Source organism: Ursus maritimus, unplaced genomic scaffold (assembly GCF_017311325.1).
Source record: "Ursus maritimus isolate PB19 unplaced genomic scaffold, ASM1731132v1 scaffold_26, whole genome shotgun sequence".
Lineage (NCBI taxonomy): Eukaryota > Metazoa > Chordata > Mammalia > Carnivora > Ursidae > Ursus > Ursus maritimus.
In genome coordinates, this window is record NW_024425119.1 from 7,430,155 (window position 1) to 7,455,370 (window position 25,216).

The 25,216-nt window shown below is 51.2% G+C and overlaps 3 protein-coding genes across 17 annotated transcripts in view; all 3 read right to left on the reverse strand.

Moving 5' to 3' along the window:
• Window positions 1–6,865, reverse strand: part of IFFO1 (intermediate filament family orphan 1) — a 12,385-nt gene extending 5,520 nt beyond the window's left edge. For 3 of the 9 annotated variants that reach the window (XM_040642075.1, XM_040642074.1, XM_040642072.1), the window contains exons 1-5: window positions 6,032–6,864; window positions 1,947–2,007; window positions 1,708–1,803; window positions 856–996; window positions 549–557 (exon numbers count right to left, since the gene is read on the reverse strand). In XM_040642075.1, the coding sequence (XP_040498009.1) occupies window positions 549–557; window positions 856–996; window positions 1,708–1,803; window positions 1,947–2,007; window positions 6,032–6,804 (1,080 nt within the window). In that variant the 5' untranslated portion in view covers window positions 6,805–6,864. Of the gene's footprint in view, window positions 1–548; window positions 558–855; window positions 997–1,707; window positions 1,804–1,946; window positions 2,008–6,031 lie in introns of all 9 variants that reach the window. The other 6 variants (XM_040642076.1, XM_040642073.1, XM_040642079.1 and 3 more) reach the window with 4 other exon arrangements.
• A 473-nt stretch (window positions 6,866–7,338) lies between these two features.
• On the reverse strand, window positions 7,339–19,971 carry NOP2 (NOP2 nucleolar protein). The gene is made up of 16 exons (XM_008683557.2): window positions 19,841–19,971; window positions 19,452–19,561; window positions 16,600–16,645; window positions 16,348–16,436; window positions 15,927–16,171; window positions 13,699–13,754; window positions 13,420–13,583; window positions 13,117–13,316; window positions 12,876–12,965; window positions 11,770–11,857; window positions 11,552–11,692; window positions 10,820–10,959; window positions 10,583–10,672; window positions 10,276–10,398; window positions 9,928–10,156; window positions 7,339–8,124 (listed from the first exon to the last, which is right to left on the reverse strand). Exons 2-16 carry the CDS (start codon window positions 19,555–19,557, stop codon window positions 7,460–7,462), a joined length of 2,472 nt encoding a protein of 823 aa, XP_008681779.1. The 5' UTR covers window positions 19,558–19,561; window positions 19,841–19,971; the 3' UTR covers window positions 7,339–7,459.
• Window positions 19,972–20,886: 915 nt separating this feature from the next.
• The window catches only part of CHD4 (chromodomain helicase DNA binding protein 4), a 28,742-nt gene continuing 24,412 nt past the window's right edge, over window positions 20,887–25,216 (reverse strand). For 4 of the 7 annotated variants that reach the window (XM_040642086.1, XM_040642088.1, XM_040642085.1 and 1 more), the window contains exons 38-40: window positions 22,527–22,725; window positions 21,615–21,778; window positions 20,887–21,436 (exon numbers count right to left, since the gene is read on the reverse strand). In XM_040642086.1, coding sequence (XP_040498020.1) covers window positions 21,419–21,436; window positions 21,615–21,778; window positions 22,527–22,725 — 381 coding nt within the window. In that variant the 3' untranslated portion in view covers window positions 20,887–21,418. The remainder of the gene's footprint in view (window positions 21,437–21,614; window positions 21,779–22,526; window positions 22,726–25,216) is intronic. The other 3 variants (XM_040642087.1, XM_040642083.1, XM_040642081.1) reach the window with 1 other exon arrangement.

Genomic DNA, 25,216 nt, shown 5'->3' on the forward strand with positions numbered 1-25,216 from the left:
GGGGGGGGGGGGCGGACAGAGAGAGAAGACACGGTTACAACGACAGGAACACACACCGGAGTTACCGAGACAGGCAGACAGACATGGATGGGGGCAGGGCTGCAGACTGAGAAAGAAGAAAAAGGAGAAACAGAGAAAATAGGGCGGTAAGATCGGGGGAGAAATGGCCCGGCGACCACATCAGATGTGCATAATGGCTAAAGAGGATTTGTTTTCTTAAAAAAAAAAAAAAATGCCTTTCAGCCTTTCTAATGAAATGACCAAACTAAAAGGAAAATTTCGGGCTTCAAGGAGGAGGAGGACGCGGTATATTGGAAGGAGAACCTGAATCACACATCCAGATCTGGAAAGCCGGAGGAGAAGGGATAGAAAGAAATGAAGCAAAGAGGGGGCCGAGATAGAGAAAAGGTGGAAGAGCAAGGAGAATGGAGACAGGAGAAGAAATCTGGGCCCAAAAGCCCAGCGGGTCAAAACTGATGGCCAAAGGCCTGGGCGGCTTAGAAACTGGGACCGGGACATTAAAAAGCTTGCATGACAGCAAAACTAACCAGCTTCTTCTGTGGAGAAAGCAAGAGAAGATGAAAGGAAGAGAGGACAGGAGGCGGACAGAGGAGAGAGAGAGAGGGAGGGGAGAGACGGAGTTAGAGACGGCTTCCGAACCTTCTCTTCAGAGGCTGTTCCTTGCCCCCCAGCCTAGTCCCACTGAGGGCCCCTGGTGCCAGGGTGGGCTCCCCAAGAAGGAGGGGCCAGCGCTGAGGGAGGACTCTGGGCCTGCGCCCCCCTCCCGTGAGGAGCTGAGGCACTGGGCAGGTGTGGGCAGGGGCCCCCGGCCTGCGGGCCACCCCGTCCTCTCACCTGGAACATCTTGATCATGTCTTCGCAGTTGCGCTGCTGAGCCACGTCGCACAGTTTGGCGGTGATGTCGATGCGGCGACAAATGTCCATATCTACCTTCATGGCCTTCTCCTGGATCTTGGTGTCCAGCTCGGACAGGTTCTGTCCAGGGAACGCAGGGCGCGGTAAGCAGGCAGCCGGCACCCCAGACAAGGCCCAGTGAGACCCTCATCCTTCCAGTCACACACCACCTCTGCCCCCTCTTCCTGGACGCCCTCCCCTCATGGGCTCATGGGCTGCTCAGGCCACCGGCCCCCTGGTCAGACGGGGAGCCCCGGAGGGCACGGTCCGGGACCTGCTGGGGCTCCCTCCTGGAACTTATGCTCCCAGAGAGAGAGAGAGCGCACTGGGAGTTACAAGAGTGGAAGAAGTATTGCAAGAAGAGGAATGGCTAACACTTATTCAGCATGAAGTCTGTGCCAGCAGGGTCCTAAGGGCCTGACAGTCTCCCTCATGGCTCTGCAAAGTACCGCCTTTACGACCCCATTCCACGGGGAGGACACGGAGGCAGAGCAGTGAAGGAATTCACCAAGGCCACCCTGCATGCAGGTCGCAGAGCCAGGGTCTGGGCTCTTAACTAAGCGCTTGCCAGCCTCTAATAGGGATTGAGGCCATAGATCGAGGCCTCTCACATAAGACACCAAAGCTTTTGTTCTTTCCTGTCCTCCTGAATGAGGGTGGGGTGGGGTGGGGGACCAGCCGGGGAAGACGGAAGCACAACAAAGTGGGTGAGGGCGGTGGCCCAGGAAATGCACAGGCCCAGAGCAGAAAGGCCCACCTTCCCGGCCTCAGATGTGTGGGGGCTGCACTCACATTGCTCATGAGCCCCTTGAAGACCACGAGCTCAGCTTTCAGCTGCTCCACCTTCATGGCCAGCTCCTCCTGGCAGGCGTCAGCCTCCTGGGCTTCCTGTAGTCAGGGAGAAAGCACCGTGAGTGGTGCTGCCCGTGGGGGAGGCAGGTGAAGACAAGGAAGGGCCAGGGGAGGTCCAGGCTAGGGACCACTGAGGGGGTATGGGGGCACGGCGGGGGCGGGGGGGGGGCAGCCCTCACCTCCTGGAGCTCGTTCACTCGCTCCTGCAGCTGTATCCGCACAGTATACTCCTCTTCCCACCTGCAGACATGGGGGACAGGGAGGGAGCCTAGGTGCGGGGTCCTGCCCTGCCCTGCCCTGCCCCGGCGGCTCCCCACTCCCCGCCCCTCCAGCTCAGGCCTCTCTCACTCTAGCTCTGGTGCCCTGAGTGCTCGGGGGGCCGTGGCCAGGAACAGCCGGCCGGCCCGGGGGTGGCCAGCTGCAGCTGTCGGGTGGCTCCACGCTTCCTGGCAAGTGCAAGCCCACCAGCTGCCTTCCTGGAACCTCTGGGCTGCGCCCCAGGAACCGTATTTGAGAGCAATTGCTGCCACTCTGCTCCTTCGCAGCGGCCGTCCCGCTTGGGCCCTGGCTCAGCCAGCTGCCTGGCTGGCCTCCTCCCCCCTCGTGCCCGCACCAGACCACCAGGCCTGCTGGCCCGGCCTCTCACCTTCGGGGGCCCACATCCAGTCTCCCGCCTCCTGCCCGCACCAGCCCAGGGCTCCTCTAGCCCGCTGGCCTGCCTCTCGTGGTGCCATTTAACCCTGGAGAAGCAGCCGCAGGACACACACCCCATCAACGGGGTTGGTCAAGAGCCCGGTAGGAGACACTCAAAGTCCGTCCCCACAAGCTCCAGAAACTGCACACCCGGAACCCCTGTACAGGAGCCCTGGAGAGGTGATGGGGCTGGCCCTGAGGTATGAAAGCAGTGGAAAGCAGGAGCCTGGGGGGTCCCAGGCACCCAAACCCCAAGGGCGAGGGAAATCAGAGTAGGAAAAAGCGCCTCGTTCATCCAGTGGGTGGGAACTAGAAGTGGCATCTCCTAGGCTCCAGAATTCCGAGACAGGACCACAAGCAGCTAAGAGGTCCCCCCTGGCCACAGGCAGGGTCTGCTGTGTAGGGCTAGGGTTTCCACTAGACGTGAGTCCACGGCAAGCCAGTGCACAGGTCTTGGCGTGGCAGAGGCGGAAGGGCAATGCTGGGGGCAGCATGCTACTGGGGGTCTCAAGACCCTGCGAGGGTGCCTGGGATGGCAGAACTTCTCAGACCCCATTCAGACAGCCCATCACCTCCTGCCACTTCTTCCGGACTGAGAAAGGAGGGCACGGTACCATGGGAGAAACTGTGGGATCAGAAAGGTGGCCAGAAGCCACAAAGAGGACAGCAAGGAAATGAAAGCCTGACCGAGCAGATTCTGCAGACGTGGGACTGCACCCTCCCTCCCCCCCCTCCAACTTTCCCCCACCTCGCCCCCCTCTTCCCCCTGGGCTCTGCCCACAGCCTCTTCCCTCCATGCCCGCCTGCTCCGCACTGGGCACTGCGCTGCAGTGCTCCTAATAATAACTCCTCTACGTCACCCACGGCCCCTCCCGCATGGGCAAGGCAAAGGCAGCCAGCCGGGCCACCACCCTGCCGGCCCGTCATGCAGCCCAGCTCCGGGGCCTCTTGGCTCTCTGCCCATCTTTCCCTGCTGCCCCCATGTTCTTCCTCCTTTTGCTCTGGCATTCTCCATCAGATGGTGGGGCCCGTGAGGGGCCCTAGCAGTGTCAAGTTATACATTTTCATAGACAAGACGTGTTTATCTTTTCTGGGCCTGTGGTTTCTTCATCGACAACCTGAAGGCATGGAATGCGGTGCCCTCATACCCCCGAGTCCGTGAGTCCCTAAAGGAAGCAAGACTGGCAAGGGGACAATGACTCTGGGCAAGATGCATCAGGGAGGGTAGGAAGCATCAAATTCAGGTAGAAATTTAAGTAAGGAAGTTAGGGAAGGATTGAGACGAACAAAATCTTACAGAGTAAGAAAAAAAAAAAAAACAACAAACCAAAAACCAAAAAACAAAACAAAACAAAAAACTGAAAATAAATCATCTGGAAGCTTACCAGAATTCTTTAAAGTTTATTTATTTATTTATTTATTTATTTATTTATTTATTATTTATAGTAGTCTTTACACCCAACGTGGGGCTCTAACTCACGACCCTGAAATCAAGAGTCATATGCTCTCCTGACTGAGCCAGCCAGGTGCCCCTGAAAGCTTACTAGAATTCTGTCTGTTCTCCAGCCAGACTTTCCCACAAATAGGTTTCTTCTGAACTCCATTCAAATGTGGTCTCCCTTACAAGGTTCCCTTGACATGGAATTTGAGCAATTTCCGCATATTCTACCTCTCCTAAAGACCTCCCTCCCAAATACACGGCATCCTGGAGCACAGGGAGGAAGCAGGGGCCATTCCTACACTGGAAGGACGGAGGCCGGGAAGAAGAGAGCCACCCAAGGTTGCACACAGCAGGGGAGCTGAAAATAGAACCCAGGAGGCCTCGGCTTCTTCCCAGTTTAGTGCTCAAGCTATACCCATGCCTTCCGGGCCACAGACAGGAGCTATGGTGTTGCAAAGAGAACAGAGCGAGGGCACAGGATCTGGGGTGGAAGAATGAGGAACTGCCAGTGTCACGTACCATACAATTCTAGCTGCTGCAGAGCGATGAGCTCATCAATCCCCAAGGAGTAACTCTCTGCTGCCCTGGACAGCCGGACCAAGGACAAACACTCTTTCAGTCAAGAAAAACCAAATACCCGAGAACAACAGTTGTTTCTGTGGTTATGGATGCATTCCAGAACTGTGTGTTCTGCTGCTGACCGTGTTAATTAACTCCTGCAGGGTCAGGGGCTGGGGGCAGGGGCTGGTTCTGGGTGGCATCTGAATGATGGCTTTAGGAGAACTGAGATTCCCAAAGGCTCTTATAACATGGGCTACGACGAAGGAAGCCAGCATGGCAGTACCCAACTTCAGAAAGCCTGCTGATCTGCGATCTGCTAGACTCTGGCAAGTTACAGATCCTGAAGGCTGCCCCCAGACCCAGGGGTAAGCTCCCGGAACATTCAGCCAAGCCCCAGCTGACACACCAATGTCCACTACACAGGGCTGCAAGGGTAGTTCCCAGGCCTGCCCACAAGGGGTCAGAGTAGCCGATTAAGAGGTTAAACCTGATGGCTTCCAAAATAAAGCCTCCTTCTGACCTGTCATCTTCCTCCTCAACCAAGGCATCCATCGCAGAGTCTACAGAGAGCTTGCTGTGCTCGTGCTCCTTCCTAATGGCCAGGTTTCCGGGCCCCTAAGGGATCCACTTGGTATACAGCCAGCGCCAGCATCATACCCTTTCCCTGGCCCCCTGTGCTACCCTGCCAGTCCCCTGCAGAAAGCCAAATCCTCGTCCTCAGAGAGCACTGGGCCTGCCCCCCAGCTGCCTTATACTCACAGGGTGTGTCCAGATTCTCAACTTTTCCCCACTCGGTTCCTCTGCTGGCTTCACTCACATCTCGTCATCCTTTGGCTCGTCGTACTTTCACAGATTCCCCCGGCTCCCACAAGCCCTGTGACAACTAGCAGTCCCTTCCCCTTTCCCTAGGGAATTCCTTTCCCCCCTTTTTTCTTTCTTTTTCTTTTTTTTACTTACTCCAAGCAATGTTCTGAGGTTCCAGAGCCTTGCATATGGAACTGGACTCGCTCCCCAGTTTCCCTAAACCCGGAGCAGTGGCAGGAGAGCCCGCTGCAAGACGCAGCCCCCGCCCTTCTGATTTCACTTACACTCCCAATGAAGCCGTGTCCCTTGTCTCTTACTTTTCATCAGTATGTGGGGCATCTACCACAAAAGTGCGCTGAGGGCTGAGCCTGGAGAGGCTAAGTAGTACCCCAGACGTGACCTCTCAAACGCGTGTCCCTTCCACACGGCACACAACCCTACAGTGAACACAGTCCTCCCAACACTGCAGCCTAGATGAGACGGAAAGAAAAGCCACAAGACAAATATGTACGCCCCACAGTACTCCGTTCAGAGCACCCTTCTTCCTATCACGAGCGCGACTTCTGCATTCCCTGTGGATCCCCGTCTTCCTGTACCCAATTCCGTCTACTTCCAAGCTCCTCCTTACACAGCAGGAACTCTACTCTCATCTTATTCCTCCCTGATTCTTGGGCCGCACTGCTCTCCCCTCCCAGACCCACACTTGGTCCAGGTCCCATGTGTGGCATGACACTGAGCCCCGACCCCACCTTCCCGGTCCCCTACCTCCGCTTGTACTCGTCCCGCTCGCGCTTCACTTTAGCCAGGACGTTGTAGAGCGCGCGGATCTCGGGGGTGATGGTGTCGATCTGGACGCCCACCCCGTCGGGATGCACCCACGACAGGCCAGGCCCTTGCACCAGCGTGGGCTCCAGTCCCGGCCCGAGCCGGCGGGCGTGAGAGAAGGACCAGATGGTGCCGGGCATGAAGCGGGTGGACGAGGAGTAGGAGGTGGAGGTGGAGGTGGAGGGCGACGAGTGGCAGGCCGCGGAGGGCACGAGGGGGCCGGCTGGCGAACGCGCGGGCGAGCCCAGCACCCGCGCCGAAGGGGTGCAGACTGCGGCGGGCCGGGCGCTCAGGGGCAGCCCCAGGGGCCTGATGGGGCTGACGAAGCCGGTCTGCACGGCCTGGTCGCGGCGAGCCAGGCCCCGCCGGCCCTGCTTACCCTCCTCCAGCGCCTGCTGCAGCTGCTTCTCCAGCAGCCGGTTGCGGCGCTCCAGCTCGTGCACCTTGGCCAGGAAGCAGCGGAACCGGAGGTTCAGGGTCTTGAGCACGTTGATGTTGGAGCCCAGGTCGTTGCGGAGAGCCATGGCGGCGGGGGGCGCCGGGCCCGGCCCGGGCGGCGAGTAGGCAGCCGGACCGGCCGGGGCGAGCGGCGCCGTGGACACGTCTCCTCCCCCGGCGAAGTGGTCGCCTCCCAGAGGGTCCCCCAGCGGCCCGGTCAGGCCCTGCTGCTCCTGCTGTAGGAGGAAGAGGTTGGGGCCGAATAACGGATTCATGGCTGCGTCTTCTGCTGGGAGACGGAGACCGCTACAGGAGCACGGATGGAGGGCTAGGGAGAAGAGCCAATGAGGCGCCCGGGGGACTCGGGGCAACCAATCAGACGGCTCGACGGAAGGGGCAGAGGTCAGGGGGCGGGGCAGCGCAGAGATGAAGCCAATGGAAGGAGGCTGGCTCCTGGACCTTTCCGGGTCTGAGGCTGAGCGAAGCCCAGTCCATGCCCGCAAGCCAGGGTGGCAGAGAAACACAATCCAGGTCCTTCAGTATTCCATGGGTTCTGGTGGCAGGATGCCCATCCTCCCCACACCCCTATTGCCCTCCTCTCCCCAGAGTCCAAACACCCTAAGCTCTGACTCCAGGACTTTCCCTCCCTGGGGCCCCAAGGAGACCAAGGGAGCCCAGGAGCCTGAATCGGATCTCTCCGTATACCGCATTGTTTCCTGTCTTCAGAGGGGCCGTGTCCCACCCTCCCACCGCTACCATTAAGGCAGCAAAGCCAGTACCCAGTCCCCTCAAAAAACACACAGTAGACAGAGATTATAAAATGTGTATTAGATTTCATATGCACAGTGGAGATGCCAACCTCACAGAGGTAAGAGTTCCAACCCAGTGCCAACAGCAATGAGCCACCCCAGTCTAGTTTCAACCATTCATCTAGGACAACACTGGATGGCTGCTGCCTCTGGACTGAGACTTCCTCCTCTTTGCTGGTGGAGGCCGGCTGGAACCAAGGGGGGATATGGTGGAAGTCTCAGGTCCCTTGGGGGTGCCATTCTGTTTCTGGAAAGCAGCTCTCTTGGAACGCTGTTCTGGCAACTGCTGCTTTACCTTCTCAGGCCTTTTGGTGTTTCGAAGGGGCTGATCACAGTCCTCAGGGTTGAGAGTGGCCTGGGTCTTGGAAAGGGATAGCACAGGCACTTCTGTATCCGTGCCCTTAGGACGACCATTCTGCTTTCGGAAGGCAACTTTCTTGGAGGACAGCGAAATAGCTGACTTTTGCTTTAGTTTCTTAGTCACCTTTGGTCCCCTGATCACTTCAGCTTCTTGAGCTCGCTGAGTGCTGTCCTGGACCTTGGAAAAAGCTTGGGACTTTGTATCACTAGATACAGTGGACAATCCTGAGTCTGTCCCTTTGGAGATGCCATTCTGCTTCTGGAAGGAGGCCTTCTTGGGATGTTGCCGTTTCCGCAACTGCTGCTTTGCTTTCACAGCCACTCTGGCCTTCTTGGCAGGCTGGCTGCTGCCCTCAAGCTTGGGGGTCACCTGACCTCTCACCTCAGGCAAATTTAGGTTTGTAGGGGTGGCAGCTGCAGAATTTCCTGGGTTAAAATTAAACATGTGGTTTAAGAAAATGGGCCTCATCACTGGAGCTTGATCATTAGTGCAGGAAGTAAGCAGATGTATCAAGGAAACTGCCTGACTACTGTCAGCCAAGTGTGCGACACAGTTGAGATAGTACTTAAGAGCCGACTACCTAGATTCGTATTACTTAGTATCACCTGGCCTTTACTCAAGTCACATTTGAACCTCGTATTAGGGAAAGGGAAGGGAAGGGAAGAAAAAAGAAAAAAAGAAGGAAGGAAGGAGGAAAGAAGGGAGGGAGGGAGGAAGGAAGGGATCATTATTCATCCTTGGGCAAAAAGGTCTTCAGAGGAAGTTGTGCCCCCTTGAGGACAGCAGGTCACATGACACAAGGGGGAGGTGAATCCTGAAAAAACTTGAAGCACTGGGCTTTTTCTTTTTTAATTAAAGACCGTTTTTAGGGTTTTTTAAATGTGGATTTTGAGGAGATGCAAGAAAATAAGAAGTCACACACAGCAACCAGAAACAGGCTAGTAAGGCGCAAATGAGAAATGACATTAAATATGTACTTTTAAAATTACAGTGGAAAAAATAAGTTAACAGCAAATTTTGCCAGTTCTTAAGGTTTCTCTTAACATTCAGATGTGACTTTTGTGAGGAACATTATTTATAAAGAAAAAAAAAAATCAGGGTGCCTGACTGGCTCAGTCCGAAGAGCGTGCAACTCATCTTGACCCTGACCTGTCATGAATTCAAGCCCCATGTTGGGCGTAGAGATTACTTAAATAAATAAACTTTAAATTACTTAAATAAATAAACTTAAAAAAAGAAATCAACTCAGTAAGTCACAGTTTGTATTCAGAGAAACTCGCCTCTCCCTCTTCCAACTAAACCTAGGGTTCTATCCCAGCACACAGAACCACCAAGCCTGTTCTAGAAAACCCCACCCTTCCCAAGATTCAGGCCAGACTCAAGATGGCTGAGAAAAAGATCTGCAATTAGTGTGATGGGCTCAGAGAACTGCTGATGGTTCCGAGGAGTCTTGTGCCAACCCGATGCTGACAATGCTGGACCAGCACAGATCTGTTACCAGGAAGGCAACCCTCGGCCAAGAAGGAAAGAAACCACAACTGCACTGGGAATGCATTAGTGCTGAAAGACTGCAGCCACTTGGCAGAATCAAGCAAAAGATCCCCATCTGTACGAGTGCTTTCACATACACTCAAACGTGGTCCAGGCTCAGGAATGATTCTAACTGGGATGAAAGAGGCCTCTCATCCAAGCATGCAAAGGCTGCGATAAGGAAGACAGAAATCGGGGCGCCTGGGTGGCTCAGTCGTTAAGTGTCTGCCTTCAGCTCAGGTCATGATCCCAGGGTCCTGGGATCGAGCCCCGCATTGGGCTCCCTGCTCAGCAGGGAGGCTACTTCTCCCTCTCCCACTCCCCCCTGCTTGTGTTCCCTCTTGCTGTCTCTGTCAAATAAATAAAATCTTAAAAAAAAAAAAAAAAGACAGAAATCCCTCCATTCCCTTCAGTCATACGCCTCCTGAAGGGCAGAAAGAGCAAGGGGCGCCTGGGTGGCACAGCGGTTAAGCGTCTGCCTTCGGCTCAGGGCGTGATCCCGGAGTTCTTGGATCGAGCCCCACGTCAGGCCCTTCCGCTATGAGCCTGCTTCTTCCTCTCCCACTCCCCCTGCTTGTGTTCCCTCTCTCGCTGGCTGTCTCTCTCTCTGTCGAATAAATAAATAAAATCTTTAAAAAAAAAAAAAAAAAAGAAAGAGCAAATGCGGTGACGAAGGGCAGAAAGAGCAGACTGCTTACCTGTCTGGGACTGGGGGACAGAATTAGAGAATTTCTTGAACTTGGCAATAAAGAAACCATCCATATTGTGAGTGTGAGGGTAGAAGCGGCGGGTAGAACGCAAGGTGGGGTGGAAGCGCCTTTCTCGAAAGCGAGTAAAACCCTCCTGGCCAAAGTCTAGACCTGTTGGCACCAACCGCACATTCCTCTTTTTCAGGGCATAGTCTACCACCCACTCATTCTCTTCCACCTGGATACGTCGGGGAGACAAAAAGAGAAGGAAAAGCAGAGCTGGGGGTGAAGGGAGCTCTAAGGGGCAAACAACCCCCTAGTCCTGTCCCGTCAGCTCTGCCACAACAAAGGCCTCACCATGATGGAACAGGTGCAATAAACAAGGTAGCCGCCTGTCTTGGACATGGCGTTGACAGAGTCAATGGCACTCAGGAGCAACTCCTTCTGAAGGTGAGCACAGCGCAAGATGTCCTTCTCATCCTGTCACAAGGAGAGACCGATGCAAGGGTGCGAAAATTTCAAGAAGACAGCCTCAGAAGAAAAGGTGAGCTATGAACAGCTCGGAGTGCTCCTCCCCCTCCCACTCCAGCTCCGTGAGGCCCGGCCAGACCTCTCAGCTGGTCCCCACCCCCACTCTTAGCAAAACCCCCCCGCAACTCCTCACCTTGTTAGTCTTCACAGCTGGGTCTTTGGAAATGACCCCAGTGCCACTACAGGGAGCATCCAAAAGTACTCGATCAAAGCCCCCCACCACCTGTGGAAAAACGGTAGGTTAGTTAGGTGTTTTTGGCAATCTGCACTGCACCATTACTTCCTAGCAGCAAGTCGAAACCCTGTGAGGTCAGGAAGGGGGCAGGGAACTGGAAGACACACGACAGACACACACAGAGGAGAGCTGCACCTTGGGAAACTGGCGCCCATCGTAGTGGCTGACGATGGTGTTGGTGACTCCCAACCGGTGCAGATTACCCACGACACTCTTGAGCCGCTCAGCATTGGCATCGTTGGCAAGGATCACACCTGTGTTCTTCATCAGCTGGGCTGAAGCGGGAGAGGCACAGCGCTCACCAGCCAGCTGCACAGCCTCCACACCTGCCAGCCACCCTCCGGCCCAAGGACGTGCAGGGGAATTCTCACCACTTCAAGGCCACTTCGCTCCCAGTAAGCGTCCTCCCCACCGTCTACTGTGCAGGCCTGTCAACCGCACCCTCTGATGAGCAGGACTGCCGGCGTGGTCCTCTCCCTGTTACTGAACATCTTTGTGGTCCCACAGACTAACTGACTTCTTTTAAGCGATAACAGCTTAATAAAATGGTTATGACTAGTTATGTGCTGAACACTTTCCTAAGGATTTGTAAAAGCTTATTTCAACCTTAATAAGCAAGTATAATATAACCACCAAGCCAAGCACAGCTGCTATCCCATTTTACAGATAAGAGAAAACCAGGGGCTTGTCCGAGGCCATATAGATAGTTAGCAGCACATGGGGCTGGAATCCAGGCCGACTCCAGAGCCTATACTCCTCACCACTCTGCGAGTTGCTTATGCACTGTTTTCTTGAGGACTAGAGACCCCATTTACTTCCAGAAGCAGAGAGCCAGATGGCTCCTACCCCTGCCTGCCCTTCTCATACCTATGTAGCTAGTCTTTCCTCCAGGGGCACAACACATGTCCAGGATCCGCTCGTGCTCCTGGGGTGCCAAGGCCATGACCGGCAGCATACTGGAGGCTCCCTGAAGCATATAGTGCCCAGCCAGGTACTCGGGGGTAGCACCTGCGGAGGAGGACCCGTCGGTGACATGCTGGGACGGGGGTAGGGGCAGGAAAGGCTATCGGGCAGGGAACACTTACCAATGGGCACGGAAGAATCATATACCACCAGTCCAGTCTTTGACCACTTGCCCAGGGGATCCAGGTTAACTCCACGGTTAATTAGTGCCTGAAGATAAGAAAAGATAAGGATTTTGGAGCGCCTGGGTGGCTCAGGTCATGGTCCCGGGGTCCTGATTAGTAGGAAGCCTGCTTCTCCCTCTCCCACTCTCCCTGCTTGTGTTCCCTCTCTCGCTGTGCCTCTGGCAAATAAATAAAATCTTCAAAAAAAAGGGAGGGAGGGAAAGATTTTAAAACCTCATGGGCTACTATACCCAGAAAAGAGATGGAAATACGAAAACGTGGTTCTACCGAGCCCCGTGGCATCGCCCCTTCCAGAGCCTGTAGCTACAACACAAGCATCACAGACTCTCTGACTGCAGCCTCTCCCACGCCATCCTCTCATGTCCTCTCCCTTAGCCTTGGGCTCTAACTCAAGGTCGGAACTCTATCCCAACGGAACAGACTGCCAGCTCCTGTCCTTTTATTTCTTGGAACTGAACTATGACTTCCCAATAGGCTCAGCCCCTCACCACCCTAAAATGTAACGTCACTGGCTAAAGCACATGAAAGACTGGAATCGGGCAGGTCACCTTCGCAGCCGGAGAAAGACTACACATACATAGGGCCACACCACTGGGCACAGAACAGAAGGCAGTCTTTAACACGGGTCCCTGAACCCTCGGAAACGATGAGTTTAAAATACTGTTTGGGCATGTGTGTCAGGTCTTTTTCTGGAGGCAGGAATCACAGTTTCACCAGCTCCTTGATGATCAAAAAGGCAGACGACTCCCATTTCGTTCTGAGGCAGCAGAACTTTTATCCTGAAGCAGTGTCTCGACCCTGTTGAGCAGAGGCTGAAGGGACGAGTTTCCTACTACACAGAGGTCATCCTGGGCCCCAAGCCAGTCAGATAAATCCAGCATGACACTAGGCTTACCTGGGTTTGCCTCTGGATCATGCCTGTACCAAGAAATGCTTAGGTACTAAGACACCCCCCTCACCCCGTCAAAGTGAGACAGGGGAGTCTCTGGGGTTAGAAGTCAACACCGCCTGGAGATAAATAAATCTCAAAATCCACCCCTCACCTGAGCAAGGTCTCGCCGCCGGGTTTTCAAGGTATTGGTCCTGAGGGTGATAGGCCGAGGCACCTCATTAGCTTCTAAGAACTCCACCAGCTGGGAAAGCAAAATGGCAGGGAGCAAGTCAGGCTGGCGAAGGAGCTCAGCTGGATGACAAGAGTAAGGAGGCTGACTGCCTTTCTCACACAGCGTCAAATAAAGGTGAGAAAAGAGAAGCAGAAGGGGCATTAGATGAGCAAGGCAGTACCTCAGACAGAGGGAAGAGGTCCATGAGCTTGCCAAGCAGGAAGTCTCCATAGGAGTAATAAGTGGCCAGGTCCTTCTGAAGCCGGTGCAGATACTCAGAACGAGACCGACCTTCCTCCCGCTGAGTCCCAAAATCACGCAGCACTCCCACTATATCCTGAATGCGCTTGTGAATTCGTTGCAAGTCTGGAGCCTGGGCATGTGGATGTGTTAAGGAACTGTTTCATGATGTCCCAGGGTCTGCAAATCCGCTCTCCCAAGCACTAGCCCCCTACCCCTCCCTCACTCTGCACTGGAAGGATATCCTGCTCCATCTCCCCAGCAGGGGGCAGCACAAAAGGCTCCTCCTCATCCACATTGATCTGTAAGCCCCCATCTGTCTCATCATCCTTTTGGGGGCCTGACTCAGGTGACCCTTTCTCCTTTTCCTCCTCCTCCTCCTCAGTCTCCTCTTCACTCCATTGGCCCCTAGAAACAGTTTCAGAAACAGTGATTCACAGATGAAAACAGACACCGGCTCCTCCCTCATTTCCTTCATCCGGGCTTCTGCCTTGTCTCCATCCTAAGAGTTTCCAAAACTTACCCAGCCACAGCTTCCTGGGCCTTTTGCTTCCGAGCAGCCCTCTCAATGGGCAGCAGCTGAAAAAAGAGACAAGGGGTTAGTAATACAAAGCCTGCCCTTCCACCCTCCCAGGTAGTACTCTAGCTCTGTATTTCACTGTTTCCTAAAGGCGAATTAACACTCCCAGAAGAAAGTATGGAACCTGAAAAAGTGAATGTAAAATTGTAAAATATTGACCATCACTGAAACTAAATAACAGATTAAAGGGTTTCATCAAAACTGTTCTACTTTTTTGCATAGTTCCTTTCCCGTTAAAAAGTTCAGAATGTGGGGCGCCTGGGTGACTCAGTCCATTGAGCAGCTGACTCCTGATTTTGAGGGTTTTGAGACTGAGCCCTGCAACAGGCTCTGCGCTCAGCTGGGAGTCTGCTTCTCTCCCTCTGCCTCTTCCCCTGCTCGCGAGCACGCAAACACTCTCTCTCTCTCTAATGAGTATTTTATTTATTCAAGAGTGAGAGAGAGAGAGTGCGCGAGCGCACGGGCAGACATGCACAAGCCAGGGGGGAGGGGGAGGGAGAAGCAGACTCCCTGCTGAGCAGAAGCCTGACACAGGGCTTGATCACAGGACCCTAGGATCACGAACTGAGCAGAAGGCAGATACTTAACCAACGGAGCCACCCAGGTGCTCCTAATTAATCTAATTAAAAAAAATTCAGAACATTAATATACCCCCGTATGTAGACAGAGGGGACAAAATTGTCCTTGGACATCCACTCCGACACATTTCTTCCAGACATACTAGTTTTCATATAGTTAAAATTGTGATATGTTTTCAGATTTGTTTCCCGCCTTTTCTCACAGATCACCAGCATTTTCACAGACACAAGGGCCAAATATTAACTTAGTGTAGAAGAACTATAATTTACTTAAGCATTTTTTTTTTAAGATTTTATTTATTTATTTGATAGAGAGAGGGAACACAAGCAAGGGGAGTGTGAGAGGGAGAAGCAGGCTTCCCACCGAGCAGCGAGCCTGATGCGGGGCTTGATCCCAGGACCCTGGGATCATGACCTGAGTCAAAGGCAGACGCTTAACGGCTGAGCCCAGGCGCCCCTACTGAAGCAGATTTGTTACTCTGGCTGTTTCCAGAGTTTTGGGCATTATGGCCCACAAATCTCATAATAGCAACTCTGTACAGAAAAGGCAGACTAGGAGAAAGGGTGCAAATGGGAACTTCCCTTTCATCCTATACAACCCTGTATCACCTGAGTTTTTCTTTTTTTTTTAAGATTTTATTGATTGATTTATCAGAGAGAGCGTGCGCACGCACGCATGCACAAGCAGGGGGAGCAGCAGACAGAGGGAGAAGCAGGCTCCCTGCTGAGCAAGGAGTCCGATGTGGGACTCCACCCCAGGACCCTGAGATCATGACCCGAGCCAAAGGCCGACACTTAACCAAGTGAGCCACCCAAGCGTCCCTCGCCTGATTTCTTCTAACACACTCATATACTAATTGTATACCAATACAGAAATATCTTTTGGGGCGCCTGGGTGGCACAGCGGTTAGGCGTCTGCCTTCGGCTCAGGGCGTGATCCCGGCGTTCTGGGATCGAGCCCCACATCAGGCTCCTCCGCTATGAGCCTGCTTCTTCCTCTCCCACTCCCCCTGCTGTGTTCCCTCTCTCGCTGGCTGTCTCTATCTCTGTTGAATAAATGAAATAAAATCTTTAAAAATATATATATATCTTTTTTTAAAAGTAATCTCTATATCCAACGTGGGGCTCAAACTTACAACCCCAAGATCAAGAGTCGCATGCTCTACGGACTGAGCCAGCCGGGTGCCCCTACATAACTTCTTACACCTCAGTAAATAAATCTCTGTCCACATTCTGGATCCTCTTCCAAAACGGAATTACTAGGTCAAAAGGAAAAAACTCTCTAAGGTTCTCAGACACCAAATGATTTATAAAAAAATGTGCACACGTTTCTATTCCCCTCAGTGGGGGCACTCAAGAATCCACCTGACCAGGCCCTCAACAGCACTGAGCAGTCTGAATTTCAAAATGCTCTACCCTACAGCTTTTCTACACTTATGTGTGCACTCAGCAAACACAGGTGACAGGAAAACAGTGACGGAACACTAAAACCCTTTTCTCTACTCAGCTTATCCTTGTCACTGATAGTCTCAAGGACCTGGAAAGACTAAAAGGCAAGGATCCCTTCCTGAACACCAAGAGAGCAAACCTCACCTCTTCACCTTCATCCTCATCCTCTGAGTCGGAGTCAGCGCCATAGTCGTCTATCATATCAGCATCACTGTCCTCAGAGCCCCAGAGGCCCCCCTGGTTCAGCACACCATCCTCTTCAGAGTCTTCCTCCTCTACTTCCTCCTCACTACTGTGGGTTGGTGCTGGACGCTTCTTGCCTTGAGTAGGATGAAGTAAGGACTGGGCTCCCCTCTTACCAGGCATCTGGACAGCAACTCCAAAGATTCCTAAGGATTTGAAGAATTCTGGACTGATGGCAGCCACACAGTGATGAAGCCTGCACTTTCTATCCTTAAAAATGTCCTCTGGCTGTTTCTTTCACTCCAGAAATGCTCAGCAAGCCCTTCCCTACCCAGGACCCAGAGGACTCCTCATGAAGCACATAGCTCCTATATTCACTGACCTTTGGGTGGCTTTCCAGGCAATGGTTTGGCCCCAGGGAACTTATGCGTCTCCAGGGCTTCAGCAGAGCCCAACCTCCTCTTGGCTGCCCTGAAAAGATGTAAGGAGTGAGGAAATGGAACACCTCTAAGCTCTGTCACAGAAATGGGTCAGTCCCCACACAGCCCTGCCATCAGTGAGAGCACATGGGACTGTGTGACTAAAGATGAGCAGTACCGATGTAATCGAGGCAAGTCCGGCCGTCCACACTCACCTTTTCCGAGCACGACTAGACAGCCTCTTAGAACTGTCATCACCAGCTGTATTTAAAAAAAAGAGAGAGAGACAGAACAGTATGTCACAGGGAAAATGAAAACATCAGAAGAGAAAATGAAAGTGGGGAAAAAATTAATATACTAATTAAAGGGACTAGATTGTAACTCACTCCACAGAGCTTTACGAGGAGGTGGACGAGAGATGTAAAGGAGATGACCTCCTGTGGTTGGTCATCAACCAAATCTAAACTGGGCCTCCCTCCAGATTCTGATTTTAATAAATAGCATTACCACAATCCCGACAACAACAGAGATTCAAAATTCATGTTTTCTCTCCGACCTTGGACCTGGTTTGCAGTAACATGGCTAAACCCACCAAGAAGGTCTGAATCCGTGATGGGCTGGTAAATATGGGATCCGCTAGGATTCCTCCCTCAGGAAAATGGTGAAGACAAATTCAAATAAGCCAGCATGCCACATATACTTGCTCCTTCTGTGGCAAAACCAAAATGCAAAGACTGAGCTATGGTGGGGCATCTGGGTGGCTCAGTTGGGCATCCAACTCTTAATTTTGGAACAGGTAGTGATCTCGGGGTCATGGGATCGAGCCCTGAAGTGGGCTCCATGCACTCAGCAGGGAGTCTGCTTGAGGATTCTCTCTGTCCCTCTCCTTCTGTTTTGTTTTTGTTTTTGTTTTTTTTAAAGATCTTATTTATTCATTTGAGAGAGCAAGCAAGTGAGAGAGAGAGCGCATGAGCAGTGGGGAGCGGCAGAGGGAGAGGGAGAAGCAGACTCCATGCTGAGCAAGGAGCCCTATGTAGGCCTCAATCCCAGGACCCTGGGATCATGAACTGAGCTGAAGGCAGATGCTTAATCAACTGAGCCACCAAGGAGCCCTCTCCTTCTGCTTCTGCCTTGCTCACACTCTCTCTAAAACAAATAAATAAAATCTTAAAAAAAAAAAAAAAAAAAAAAAAAAGACGACAACGACAATGACTGAGCTATGGGAATCTGGCACTGTGGATCCTGCATAAAAACAGTAGCCAGCGGTGCCTGGACTTACACCACCACTTCTGCTGTGGCAGTCAACCCTGCCATCAGAAGACTAAAGGAATGGAAAGACCAGAGGAAGCTCCACCATTTCATACACTGCCAGTCTATAATAAATGGATTTACTAACAAACAAAACTGTCTTTTCCTCTCCTTTCCTTTACTCCTACTTTAATCAGTAACCGACCACAGATTTTACCTCTGTAACTGCTGTTTTCTATACATTCTCCAAGAAATAAAAGGCTTATTAAATCTCAGCCCTGTCATTTACATGGCCAAGTTGCTTAACCTCTCAGCATTCACTTCCTTAACGATGTCTCTCTCACAGAGCACTAAGAGAATGAGGTGACATGTGTCCAAAAGGTTCAGTATAATGCCTAACACTTTTTTTAAAAAGATTTATTTATTTACCTTAGAGGAAAAGACACAGAGTGTGCACAAGCAGAGGGAGGGGCAGAGAAAGAGAATCCTCAAGCAGACTCCCCACTGAGTGCAGAGCCAAGTACAGGGCTTGATCCCCCAACCCGGAGATCATGACCTGAGCCGACATCAATGCTTAACCCACTGAGCTACCCAGGCACCCAGTGCGTAGTACTCTCTAATATCTAGAAAACCTGCATCTTTTATGTATGCCCAACACAAACTACGTGTCCACTCTTCTCTTCCACCCAGCCTTCCATGCAGATTATTCACCATATGGAAACCAGACCTGTACCTTCTCGTGCCCACCTCCTCCACAACGTAAGTGATGGGGACTGGTCTGTTCCCTTCCCAAATCCCACTTACTAAAATGTCAACCATTTTCCAAAACCCAGATTAAAATCTTTTTAAACTCCGGCACCTGTGTGGCTCAGTCGGTTAAGCGTCTGCCTTCTGCTCAGGTCATGACTTCGGGGTCCTGGAATGGAGCCCTGCATTGGGCTCCCTGATCAGTGGGGGGCCTGCTTCTCCCTCTTCCTCTGCCCCTCCCCCCTGCTCATACTCGCTCTCTCAAATAAATAAAATCTTAAAAAAATATTTTTAGGGCACCTGGGTGGCTCAGTCGTTAAGTGTCTGCCTTCGGCTCAGGGCGTGATCCTGGATCCCTGGGATCGAGCCCCACATCAGGCTCCTCCGCTGGGAGCCTGCTTCTTCATCTCCCACTCCCCCTGCTTGTGTTCCCTCTCTCGCTGGCTGTCTCTCTCTGTCAAATAAATAAATAAAATCTGAATGAAAAGAAAAGAAAAGAAAAGAAAAGAAAAGAAAAGAACGAACTTTTTAAACTCTAATTGGGTAGAGTTTAAAATAACCTAATAACCTCCCTCAGTATTAAACTGCACCTCTCCTTGCATGGGTATTTGGGTCCCTGATGCATCATCCCTAATTTCTAAGTGCTGATGACAGTGAATGTTTCATTCGTTCTTACTTTTTTTTAAATTAAAAAAAAAATTTTTTTTGAGAGAGCGGGGGTTGGGTGAGTAGAAGGAGAGAGAATCTTAAGCAGACTCCCCACGGAGCGGGGAGCCAGGTGGGGGCTCAATCTCACAACCCTGAGATCATGACCTGAAGCGAAATCACAAGTGGGACGCTTAACGGACTGAGCCACTCAGGTGCCTCCATTCATACTTACTTTCTAGTATCTCATACAATATACTCTGGTTTCTCTTCAAGTATATAAATCTCGTTAACTCATTCAAAGAAAATCCCACTACAACAGAAAGTGAATACATAAACTAAAAACGGAAGGGCATGTGATACAGATAAAATAATGGTGCAAAACCTGGAGAACTAGGGGGAGTGGGAGGACACGCCTAACCCTTACCTGCAGGCAAGAACCTTGCGAGTTCGGTCTCAGCACCCTTCTGTTTCCGGGCCTTACGGCCTGGCCCGCGCTTCTCCTTCTTCGTAGGGTCCAACTTGCGCCCCATAGTACTGGAGAAAAGAAAAAAGGGAGAGCGTAGAGTCGCGCGTGTTGGAAAGGGAATCAGAGACCGCACACTTCGCGTATTAGAGTGGGAAAGAGGACCGCCTGGAACCTCGACTCTGTACCCCCAATGCCCCTCATGGCATGAACAAACCTCCATTCCACGCTCGGCACGGCCCTTGGGTCCCACGCCATTTGTATTGCGTCCCCCTCCCAACGCCCCAGTCTGGATGGGTGCAGTCACCCTTCCCCGACTTCTTCCACACCCACCCCAGGCCTCGGCTCACCTGAAATATGGTCCAAGTACGAAAGACCCCCTAGCTAAGCGGCGCGGCACTCCACGTGCAACCCGAGGCTAGGGTTCGGACACCACACTCCAAGGAAACGTTTCACGCAGGCGCACAGAGGCGCGCTCGCCTCGCGGCCCCGCCTTTTCCGGTCGCTTCTAACCGGCCGCAAACCCGGAAGAGGCGCTCGCCCGGAACGCGCGCGGAGCTGGCGGCGGGGGCGCCGGAGTAAATTCGAAGGCGGACCGCTTCACTTACTCGCCGAGGGCGGAGAAAGCAGTGAGGACCGAACCGTATTCAACTTCCCCGCCCATCCCGCAAAGCGTTTGGCTTCTTGCCTCACTGCAGACTTCAGTGGGATAAACTGGTACCTAAGACCGCGGCCCTCCTTCTGGCACTCTCCACCCTACAGCGAGTCTCAAGATGATGGAATCCCGTGCCATTCATCTCCTTCCAACCCCTTCATGGAAACCCGCTTCTCCGACCCAACAGACCCCTGCTCAGCCCATCAAGGAACGTCTCTGTCTCTGCCTGGCTTCACATGCGGAGAGGCCGGAGGAAGACCCCTTGTTAACAAAATACTTCAGCTTTCCTAAAAATAAATAAGGCGGTGCTTTAGGAGCTGGTAGAAACTTTTCCAAGCACTTTACTAGTTTTATCTTCACAACTCCAGGAGGAAGAGATCTTTATTTTATGAGAAATCTACAGCCCAGATTAACTTCCTCAGATCACAAGGCCATTAAGCAGTACTACAGGGTATGAACCCAGGTACAGTTTTGGAGCCCCTCATTTTCCCGGTGGCAGTCCTCCTTGGTCCCGAGTACATAAGGCACACGCACACAGAACATGGCTCTTCTGTAGAGTACTGGAGCCCAAGGTGACCCCCTTCGTTGTCACAAACCCCCTTCCCAGAGCTGCGGTCATACACACTCACCCACCTGCATCTACACCCACACTGAACCAGAGCACTAAAATACAAGGAAACTTTTATTTTCAATTTTCATCAAGAAATGTGTTGTGGTTTTTTATGCTTTTGGTTCTTTTCCTTTTTTTTTTTTTTTTTTCCACTTTATTTCATTCTAGCTGCTCAGTGGCTGGAGCCGCTGGGTTCCTGGTATTAAAAAGATGCCAACAGAGGTAGCTGTGTCTCGCCCAGGGGCCCGGCCCACTCTGAATACCCCCAAAAAAGGAGAAATGAAAACACAAAATAAACCAACAAAATAAAACCAAAAGGAGGAAGAAATTCAGATCATTTTCTTCAAGCCTGGCAGGAACCCACAACAGTTTGTGTGTAACAGGCGTTACAGTGGGGAGAAGCCAGGGCCCAGAAGAAGGCCAGCCCGCCAGCTCCCTGCAGATGGCGCCGGCGCTACTGCTGCATGTCTCTCCAGCAGGAAGGGCACCACTGCCCCTCACTCCCTCCCCTTTCCCAGTGCACTGGGGGCTGTTCCTTGACAACACAGAAGATGGGGCAGAAGGAAGGAGAGGGTCTCTCAGGCCCCCAGGGGAGAAGCTGGGCAAGGGAAAGTGAGGAAGGTCACTGCTCAGCGGTGGAGGTGGTGTCATCAATCCGGATCTTCACTGCTGCTGGGCTACCTGTAGGAAAAGAGAGCCAAGTGAGTCAGAATTCCAAGCCACAGGAAACCACCCAATCCCAGGGGAACTCCCTGGTAAGAGCCCCACCTGCTCAGTATATGAGACTCAGGGCAGAGCAAAGCTACAAGTTCCAGAATGGCTCTGCTGAAAAAAAGCTGGCCAGAAGAAAAGGGTCTACCTGCTGTGGAGTTGGTTCAGGTGCTCGGTTTGCCAGGCGGCTGAGAATGTTACGCTCTGACATCTGTAGCCTCACAGCAACTGGGGGAATCCGGGCAATTGTGGCTGGGAGTCGAGTCACATCGGCTTTCATGTCACTCAGCAGTTCTTCTAGCTGTTTCAGAACTGCACAGAGGGGAAAAGAAAAGCAGTGAGCTGGGGTGGTCAAGACAGACTCTCGGCATGGGAACCTTCTTAGCGCAGTGAACCCAGCCCTCGTTACTTCTCCGTGACCAAGAGTGATGTGCCGGAGTGCTGGAGTATTGTTTTGAGTCACTGAGTTGCCTGACCCGCCTCGGCCACACTCAAATTCCTATTCCTCATACTGCAGTTCCAACTGTCCATGATACTGTGCACTTTTACACCGCTAACCCTCACTGACCTTGCTCCCTACTGTCTCTATTTTCTCCATTCCTCACGAGAAGATTTCTGTTGTTTCCTTTTCTCACCACCTGTGCTTTCAGAGCTGTCTTCTCCTTCTTTTGAACCAGACTTCTTTTCCTCATTTCACCCTCCACCCCTCCCCATCATGTTTTAACTTAAATTAGAAAGAAATGTTGAAAGGGGTCTAGAATTTGATGGGATCTTAATCACAAGAAGTTACCTCTACAGTATCCCAGATAACACTGTATTATTCTGCTTTGCTTTCCACCTCCAAGAACTCGAATACATTGAGTTAAAAGAGGCAAAGAACTACTGTCCTCGATTGCCTCTAAGATATTAACTTTCCGAGGAAGAAAGCAAAGATCCCCAGCACATCCTAAGTGCCCAGGCAGAGGGGCTCTGAAAAAGGTATAGAAACCAGGAGTAACCGTGTGTTGGGGAGGGGTATTGGAAGAAGGCTGAGTCAGCAGGAGGCAGGGGAGCCACTGGCTACCTTTGTGCAGGACCGCATTGGCTGGCTTGTTTCCTGCCATTGACTCCTTAGACAGGTGCTGGTGACTCTCCGCCAAACACTCCACCTCAGCAAAGCGCGTGTTTAGGGCCATGGAAGGGTGAGAGGGGTCCTCTGACATGTTCAGGTAAGCTGCCCGGCGCAGCTGTTCCTCAATCACCAGGGCTTGTTCTAAGAGCTGGAGAAGGATAAAGAGGAGAGGGGAGTTGCACTGACACTGGCTTTCCTTACTTCTGATGGGTCTCTCCCAATCTATAAAGAACCTTACCAATGGCTCCCCCACACCCGAGCCCTTCAAAATCGAGTTAGTTTACTCCCATTTGGAAGTTCATGTTTTTAAAACTTTGCCCTTCATGGATTCGCTTATACAAAAATGATTAAAATTTCAGTCTAGAAAATAGATCATATAAAAAATTAGTATCACAAGTAATTGCATCTCCCAGAGATACTATTAACATGTTGAGGTTTTTCCTTTCATCTGTATTTTTTATGTAGCTGAGATCACTCTATATACCTGTTGTGTTTTCACTCAACGTTCCACAGTAAAAACCTTGCTTTATTATAACTGCCCTTCACAAAAGATAATTTTTAATGGTTGCATGGTAGTCTGTCCTATGGATATACCTACATCATATCATTTAAGTTGTTTTACTTTTTAGAAATATTTCTGTTGTTCCTTTTCTTTTGTCTCCGTATCTCACTCCTGTTCCTTCCTCTCCCCAACAGGCAATGTTTCTACTATACTTACTGCGTGGCTTTGTGCAGGTGTTCTTGAAGACTGAGTTTTGTTTCATGCGCACATTTCTAATTTACAGAATGTTGTTCTGTACACATAAAAAGCCTTTTAGTCCTTTCCCCACTTCAGATCTTTTCAAAATGTTCAATTTATGTTGTTCTAACACATATATTTCGTTCCTCCTAACTGTTGTTTAAAATGCTCCATGATGTGAATCCACGTTACCTATCCAAACTCCCAGTGATGTCCCAGGAGAACATCTAGGTTACCTCTGGGCCCCACCCCCCCCCCAAAATCATACTGCAATGAACACTTACATATGTCACCTGATGGAGCTATGTAAAAGGTTCTTTGCAATATGTTCCAAGAGACAGAATGTTGATTCAGAAGTTTTAAGACTTAATTTGCTCAAGTATCCGTCCACTGGTTCTTAAAGACAATAAAGCCATTAGGGGTCAGGAAATAGGACAGTATGAGAATGGGCTGTTGTTTCTTCCACAAGACGTGCTCCATCGAGCAGAGTAATTTATCCCCAGACTGACCAAGCATCTACTTTCAATCTATATACCCTGTCTCCTTCACCAACTGCCTCCTCCTGTCCCAAACTATGTGCTTTCTCCAGGATCATTGGCCCTTGGCTTGCTGTTCTTTTAAAGCACTCCCTTAAGTGATTTCTCCTCTCCCAGTTCAGCCAGCCCCTCTGTGCAAAGGATCTGATGCTTTTTGAACCTGCATTTCAAGCACTGAGTGTTCTCATCCCACTCATGCGTGGCTGATCACTCTTTGATCCCACTTGTTTACGGTATGGGGGGGTAGGTAGTGGGAGAATATTAGTTAAGACTTTTCTAAAACTGAACTTAACTCTTTTCTACAAATCGCTCCCTCTCCTCACTTCCCTGATCTGCCAGTGATAATTTTTCTGTGACTTGGGCTCAAAACTTTAGTTTTGTATCTCAAATCCATTAAGTCAAGAGTCAGCAAACTATGGCCTATGAACCAAATCTGTCCCGCTGTCTGTTTCTGTATGGCCCAAGAGCGAAGAATGGTTTTTTTACATTTTTAAATGGTTAGGAAAAAAAATCAAAATAGTTTGTGACACTTTATAAAAAATATATGAAGTTCAAATTTTCGTGTTGACAAATAGAAAGCTTTATTGGAACACGTTCATACCACTTCATTTAGAACCTGTGGCTCCTTGCACACTATGACAGAGTTTGGCAACATGTGTGTCCCACAAAGCCTGAAATAGTTATTATCGGGCCCTTTAACAGAAAAGGTTTGCTGACTCTGCAGTAAAGCAGTAAATCCTATCAGTTATTTGGGATCTTGTTTCTTTTACTTTATCCTTTTCATTTTCTACAGCCAGCATCACAGCCCAGCCCTTACTACCTCCTGACCATAGGACAGTTCTATAATCTCATGAGTGTTCTGTTTCCATTTCTCTTGGTCGTACTGAAACTCTTCATAAACCAATGGCTGCCCATTAGCTATAGGGTAAAGTCCAAACTCTTATCTGATGCCAAAAACCCACCTACTAACCTCTAGCCCTTACGTCACTCTCTAATCTACCTCCCACCTTCACCCAACACAAGTGTTTTCTACAGCCCAACTGGGCTACCTGCTGCTTCCAAACACCGTTAAGTTCTGCCGCCCCTAGGCCTTTGCCCTACTTAACTCCCGTTGGTTCAAACAACTTTCTCCTTCTACCTAGCTATCTCTGTGACATTAACCAAAACTTCATTCCAATGCCATCTTCTCTATGAAGCCATTTGGGAGCTCTCTCCAGGCTCCCCAAATTCCCCCTGGAGAACTTCCGTATGGATCTCTCCCAATACACAGAGTGGCATTCATTTGATCACACGTTTGCCTCTACCTTAAACCAAAAGCTCCTTGAGAACAGGCAGCATGCCTTATTTGTCTTTGTATCTTTGTG

What these genes read in the sequence shown, in the direction of transcription:
- NOP2 (XM_008683557.2), bottom strand. Translation starts at nt 19,557, where the DNA reads ATGGGGCGCAAGTTGGACCCTACGAAGAAGGAGAAGCGCGGGCCAGGC. An exon ending in TCTAGTCGTGCTCGGAAAAG is followed by an intron (nt 16,437 to 16,599) that starts GTGAGTGTGGAC and finishes ACATCTTTTCAG; the next exon opens with GGCAGCCAAGAGGAGGTTGG. An exon ending in ATTGCACCTGTTCCATCATG is followed by an intron (nt 10,157 to 10,275) that starts GTGAGGCCTTTG and finishes CGACGTATCCAG; the next exon opens with GTGGAAGAGAATGAGTGGGT.